The sequence below is a fragment of the Primulina eburnea genome, chromosome 5 (assembly GCF_022965805.1).
Source record: "Primulina eburnea isolate SZY01 chromosome 5, ASM2296580v1, whole genome shotgun sequence".
Lineage (NCBI taxonomy): Eukaryota > Viridiplantae > Streptophyta > Magnoliopsida > Lamiales > Gesneriaceae > Primulina > Primulina eburnea.
The window spans coordinates 1,736,788-1,744,195 of record NC_133105.1 but is presented as its reverse complement, the minus strand read 5'-3'; the positions used below and the strand labels follow the sequence as shown (position 1 = coordinate 1,744,195).

At 35.0% G+C, this 7,408-nt stretch overlaps 1 protein-coding gene across 2 annotated transcripts; it reads right to left on the bottom strand.

Annotated features, from left to right (window-relative positions):
• Positions 1–293: 293 nt before the first annotated feature.
• Positions 294–7,038, bottom strand: LOC140832142 (protein NTM1-like 9). Of its 2 annotated transcripts, none has more exons than XM_073195990.1 (6): positions 6,659–7,038; positions 5,295–5,599; positions 3,272–3,565; positions 1,803–2,147; positions 1,069–1,395; positions 294–831 (listed from the first exon to the last, which is right to left on the bottom strand). In XM_073195990.1, the coding sequence occupies exons 1-6, from the start codon at positions 6,816–6,818 to the stop codon at positions 544–546; spliced, it is 1,719 nt and encodes a 572-aa protein (XP_073052091.1). In that variant the 5' UTR covers positions 6,819–7,038; the 3' UTR covers positions 294–543. The 2 variants fall into 2 exon arrangements, with proteins under 2 accessions (XP_073052091.1, XP_073052090.1); XM_073195989.1 differs by having other exon boundaries at positions 1,749–2,147; positions 6,659–7,036.
• Positions 7,039–7,408: the final 370 nt, after the last annotated feature.

The following is a 7,408-nucleotide window of genomic DNA, read 5'->3' as shown; positions in this document are numbered from 1 at the left end:
ATTCTACCCCACATAAGCCCAAGGTACCTTGTCAAGTGTATTGAAGTAATGCTATTTTGTAATCTTAAATTATACTCGTGTCAGCAACATACCATGGCATCTATGACCTATTTTGAAATATAAAACATTTGAAGTTATAAAGTTATTGAGTAAGTGCAAGCATCCGTTGGATATATGGTGTTACAATCGAGTATGAGGGAAAGTTAAATTGCCAAAACTACAAGAGAATCTCCTAGAACTGATTCCTTAAATCATTTGACTTGGAATGCAGAACTAATTTAAGAACACGAGACTATCGAACAGAACTGATCATCACCTGGAAATTTAATAGCTCTCCTTATGTAATACAACTGCATACACACAATACAAGCTGAAATTTAATGTTGTCAAAGCCTATTTTCATGGGTGAAATATCGAGGACCAGAAAATTTGAAAATAAGTTAACCTAGTTTCTATTATGCAACTTTTAACTTCTTTCCACAATCATGATATTGGCATAGGCAGGCAAGAAACTCCAAGACCGTGATGACAAGAAGAAACACATCAACCATGTACTTCATGCACACTGCGAGATTTCCAAATGCCAAGTGACACTATCAACAGAATTAAAACTAGATAAATGCTGATAGCATACAGATTCAAGTAGCATGCATCCCGGCCAGTAGACAACACCATCGATATGATAAATGAGGCTATCTTGGAACAGCCATTTTTCTTGGCATGCTTAACCTGCAACTCCAATCTTGAATTACATGTTTGAGCAGTCTCTTTATTCTCATTGGTATTTCTTCCTTCTAGCTTCCAAGCATCTATACTAATATTCGGTGCGGCCTGCATTCAATAGTTTTAAAGGATTTAGATATGAGGAAAAATTTTGCCATTTTCTTGGGAAAATCTTTAAATTAATACATGTGGCTCTTGACATTAAATAAAAAATGGGAAGATATAATTTCATCCAAATGTCCACTAAGCATTCATTGTGCAGGGTAGATTTGTCATACAGCACCCTGACATTTTATAAGCAATGAACATGTCAACAGGATTATAAAACAATACCAGTAAACTCACCTCCGTAACAAGCGATTCTTGTTCTTCACTATTGCTCACTTCATTGGATTTTTCATAACAAACAGAGTTATGTCCACGTTCTATCGACAGGCGGATCCTCCTCGAAGCAATTCCCTGGGCACCAGAGTTCATTGAACTTGGCTGATTTCGAGGATGACGAGACTGAATCTTGATCGCACTTCCGCTATAAGAACTACTACTAGCTTTGCCTTGAAGTGTAAGATATGATGAGTTATCTGATTTTTGGCATGAATCCTCAACTTTATTGACAAGGGCATCATTTTCTTCATGAGCATAGCGGTAGAAGGAATGATAAGCTGGATCAATCTGAAAAAATTAGTCGTGACCCCCTCCAGGGAGTCAATAACATCAGTTAAAGCATCAGACTCAGACTCCACCAATATCTTAAGAACAAACACTGGGATTTCTTTTTGTTTTAAAGAACAAATGTTGGGAGCCAATAAATACACTCATCAAGAGTGACCCAACTAGCAGCCTTTTGACTTATCAGTGATATCAAAACAAAATAATTTATCGCACATATAATGAGAAATCTTAGCAATCTTAGCAATCTTAACTAAAGGTGAGTATAAGTTGTATTACTAAAAACATCACAGATACCAAATGATGCATTTAGGAGACAAACCACAATTTTCAAAGCAAAACCACATGCTATTTACCTGTGCCTGAACCATCATCTTATCTGTTTCACCATAAAGCTTGCAATCATTCACCTTACAGCTTGCAGACCTTGTTTGATCTAGATCGTCCGTGTGCCATGGTATGAGACTTTCTCTAGTTGCAGCTGAGGGCTCGTGATTAACAGACTCTTTGCATAAGTAGTTGCCATTTTTTTTAAGAACTTCCCACAACTCTGATAGGGATGCATCCTGCTCATATGTGCCATCTTGAAAATTCAATCCATTGTGATCATTGCCAAAGTCATCAGCAAATGGAGAACCTATGCAATTTCCCAAATCATGGTAAATTAACGACTGCAAAGGGTTTGGGTCCACAAACTTGTTGTCCAACTGATTGCATCTGGCTTCTTTAGACATTAATTTTGATGACTCATACACCTGCATAACACAGTTGGAAAACCAAATGAAACACTAAATCAGTTTCTGAAATCCCGTAACTATAGAAATGAGAATCCAATGAATCGCTCACTTTAGTCCCGCAGTTTAGCTTGCTATTTCAAATATACATTTCAGGGAAGAAGAAAAACATATCTTGCTATTTATTTTTTTTTATCTATTTCACTGTATCAGAGCTTTTTGCTAATTTCTAACTACCGATGAGAGAGAGAGAGACCCTAGGCTGCAGTGGCATTGTCAATTGTAGTTAACATTAACAAAAAGTTCTGTAGTTTGCATAACAAAAATCATTAACAAAAAAGCTCTGATACCGTGTAAAAAAGCTTCTTGTTATTCGATGATCCCACATCAGCTGATTTTTCATAGTTTATGATTTAAGCAAAGTTTTTTCCTAATCATGTGTGTGCGTACGCCAATATGACACGAATTTCTTCGTAATTTATAATTGAAAAGATTAAGATATTATAGACATTTTGGAGCTAAAAATATATAAATATCATTCTGTAAATAAACAAATCAGGAAACTTGAATACTTCATGAATTAGATCAAGTAGAAGTTAGAACACATGATGAAATATTTAATTGAATATCACCTGTGTGGATTGGGATTTCATAAACTGAAATTACAGATTGATTTGATTTTCTAACAGTGCTGTGCATCACTTGCAGAATCATCAAATATTTAGAGATTGATTTGATTTTCTAGCATGGCACCTTGTGCAGAACCAGCAAATGCTTCAAACATTGACGGAATCGGTGAATAAAGCATTTGATGATTCCACTTGAGACACAGTGTTAGAAATATCAAGTCGATCTCTGGTATCAGTTCGTGAAATCCTTATTTGTAGGCTTCAAATTTAATGAAAAATTTCATTCCATGGTTTACTTATCAACTTCATGATTTATTAGAGTCTCTTATTTTGTTCATTCCTAGGAAAGATTTTTGTATTTTATATAAGCTCAGAAAAATGTCTTTAATATATTGTAATATTTAAATCTCAACCTATGAAAAAAAAAACATGGTTAAAAAAATTAAGTAAATTTTATCCATTGGGAGAAGAAGTAAGAAATATGGACCAGAAAGAGTTTAAATAGTGTTTTCTAACCTCAGTAGCTGCTCCTTCTTTATAATGACTCAATCCATGAGATGCACACCTTTCAACTGGTGCTAGAGTAGGAGTTCTATAGTTTAGCTCATCTTCCCACTTCTTCACATCTTCCAGTTCATTGAGAATATGAGCAGCCAGTCCTTTAGGCTCTTGAAATAGATCAGATGATACTTCATCAGGAGATGATATGTTGCCAGAAGGAGATGACCTGGTAGGTTCAACTTCGTCGTATTTTAAATCATCTCGCTTCTCATCCGCCTTGTGGAACAAGCGACATAGAACATAGTCCCCCTGAAGAATGTGACAAAGAATTGACTACCTACACCAAGACAAATATATAATAATGCAAGTACTACAAGTATATGAAAAGTCATCTAGACCACAACTTAGAACCGTTCTTTCTTGTCCTGCATCATTTTCCCATATATCTTTTGCCATATTTTCAGGACCCGCCCATTAACTTGAAAGGTCCCCGCCAGCCCAAATCCCTACTTGTCTCTCCTTACCAATTGAAATCAGACTAAAAGATTACCACCACGTCTCACACTTCAACCATCCATCCACCAAAGAAAGAATGGTAAAAGGGTAAAAGCAAAACCAAAAATAAAAGGAACGAGGTAAAAAATAGCCCAGCACCTAGGAAGTCAGTAGCCATTAGGTGGCATCAAGATATAACTTAAGTTATTAAGTTCAAACTGCTTGTCAAAATTATGAGTGCCTACAATTGTATTCTTTTGTTCACAAATGAGGATGGGTGCCAAATCACAAAAATGACAGTCTTTCATAGCCATACCTGAGGTGAGGCCCGAGCGGTAGTTGCCTCAGGCCCCAATTTCAGAGGAGGTCAAAAAAAAATTACCGTTTAGCATTAATTATTCATATCAATTAGGTGTTAAATAATTATGAACAATCAAGAAAACCCAGTGAAATTTTGGAAGAAATTTTTGAAAAAACTGTGATTTCACTGTGAATGATCTTAGTTCTAATATTCTTAAAAATTTCACTAAAAATTGGACAATTATATTAATATTTCCTGAATATCATTGCTCTCTGTCGAGTGTAAGGCGAGATTAAATTTCTTGTTACTTAGTTATATTTAGTCTTATCATTTGATTACATCACAAATATTTTGAATACTACATATTATTTATCTTTTATATTTTTAGTTTTGAAAATTTATTAAAAATAAAACTTTATTAAAAATACAACGTAACATTTCGAGTGACCCAATTTTTTAAGTTCTATACAAACCCAAATTATTTCAGATACGACCGTGTATTCTTTACGGAAAGAAGTGACAAGGTGATACAAAGAAACTGTATATGCCTCGTCATCTAGCACACACAAAACAGAAACATAGTTTTTTAATTGGAAACATAATGAAGGAGTAATGACAAAGGGGAGGGAGAAAATGTTTGAGATATTAGCCTAAAGAAGCATATGAAAAGCAATAAAGGGATCCGTCAGGGAAGTAATGAAAGAAGATAATTTGGAGGACCATTACACTAAGTGTATTCCTTGAATGAGAACAATCATCTGCAGAACAAACAAAACTATTACTGATTTTAACCTAGAGATGGAGTGAAGTTGAGAAGCTCTTATCTCTAAGAGCCAGGATTAGTTCAAAATTTCAAATCCCTAGAACAGCTGCACATTGTGACTACGACGAGTTTCTCTATTCATTCCTTTACACAGCCACCAATCACTATTTAACTGAGGAAAATGCTCTTTTAAATGACCAAGTCAGTATAAAATAAAAACTAACTCAAGAGACCTAAGAACACAGTGAAAGAAGAGTATTCATGGAGCAAACCTGAGATAAATTATGAATCAATGCAAGATAACGAAGATGACATAACTTCTTTTTTATGAAATAAAAAATCATGTTGTCGTAATTGTATAGCACATGTTCATCATTGAGCTAGAGATAAAAATATTAACAATAAAGCAAGTGTCAAAATATATTCAGGAAGCAGGAAAATCAAGTGTGTGCTTGGGAGGGATGAGAAATAAATAAGACCTGTCCAGGGCCAGTCCCGTCAAGATCTGGTTCAGTGGCACGATACTCGTGCATGATCCAATTAGTTCGCTCGCCCTTAGGAGCACGACCCCTGTAGAATACTAGAGTCTTCTTTGTTCCAATTACATTGGCATTGACTGGATAAGAAGGTGACGATTTGCGTGATTTTATAGTGCGATCCTTTCCGGTGGCCTTCCAGTAACCAGCTTCTGTGGCCCTATTTGAGCGATGTCCATTTGGGTATTTTCTATCACGAGGGCAAAAGTAGAACCATTCTCGGTCGTCGGACTTTATCACTGAGAGAGCTGCAAAAAAAAAAAAAAAGAAGAATCTTCAAGGTTTACTTTTCACATGCTTCTTCACAGAAGGAACTAAACAAGCATGCATCCGATGAAGCTGACACTCAAATTTCATTAATCCAAACTTACATTCCACTTGTTTTGGCCAATATTGAAATTCATATATTTGAAATTCCTCTCCTTTACATTTTTAAGTTACTTATTAACTAATGTAATGGATTTTAGGAATTAAATTAACAAATTAGTGGATTTGAAATTCGCCAAACATAAATCCATCCAAACAATCAAATAAGTTGGAAATTCATAGCTTCAAATATCTCCATCCAAGCGAACCCTAAAGGAATTCAATATATCCGTCCTCATGCCATCTCATTTACCAATCCACGATGCATCTATTTAATCTAACCCATGTGATTATGAGGACAAAATGCGGGGACTTAAAATCCAGCGTCACTGAGTGGAGAATATATGTTAATGATGAAGGAATCTAAGATCAGCTGTTTCTCGTGCATGCTCTTAATGATTGCATTTGAATGAATGGATTTGACTTTGGGCTAGGAGGACCTCCTGTTTCAACAAACCCTTGCATGCCCCTAATGATTGGCCTTAGCTATTTGCCACTGGCCAGACACCACTTGAAATAAATTGGAATGATCCACAGGCATCCTGTTATCTCTCGAGGTATAGTGTATTCAAGAATAGTGACACTGGCTAAGTATTGTCCATGAACCAATCCACAATATTCTCCTCATATATTCCTACAATCACCCCACATGTTCAGAATATATCACAGGTAATTCTCACCCTTAGGATTCCAGCTACTTTACAGATAAAATCTTATGTAAACTATAAATAATTAAATATTGTTCCACCCTTAAGAATAACTAAACAAACCGACCACAATATCGACAAAAACGTGCACGGAAGCATAAATTCACAGAACAGTAACTAAGAGTCAGAGAATCAAGTTTCTGATATTTTAGAACACCATAATTCATACACCACAAAAACAAAACCAAATAAGTATAGAATGATGAGTTATGCTCCAAACAAGATAATCCATACCAGGGAGATCCCATGGTTCCCATTTGCAGACGTCGACCTCTGGGATAACTCCGACTGCAGAATGGTGACCGTTGATCTTAAACCTCAGATAATGGTTAACAAGCTCTTCATCCGTCGGACGGAATCTGAATCCCTTGGGCAACGCCTCCAATTTCATCATCAACCATACAAAAACTCGGCAATTCTGATTATTAAACACGCACAAACAAATGCAAAATGCTCAACACCTACAGCAGCAAAGTTCAATTTTATTCCTAAAAACACAAAATTCAATAAAGAAGAAAGTTCTCGTTCTCGAGTTCCACACTGTTTTCTTTCCTTTTCTCCTCTCCCACCTTTTGCCGTCACGTGCTTCTCAAAGTAACCTTTCCAAATCGGATTTTGGTTGAAAAAAAATCAGTCATTGTACCCCCTAAAATTTCCCTTACACTATTATTAAAAAAAATATTTAATTATAAAATTTAATAAGAAAAAAATTATATATTTTTTAAAAAAATTATTACACATCAAATTTATATATGTATATATATATATATTTATATATTGTATACCTACTATGTGAGTATTGCTGAAATGAGATTCACCTAATAGATGTGATGAGACATAGAAAATTTTTACACTTAATATACGTGTGTATCACGTCATTGATATTCACATAAATATGCATGATTATTGTGTACATCAAATTTGAATAATATATACATTATATTAGAATTGAAACTTTTTATATATTAGGGTTCATATTTACTC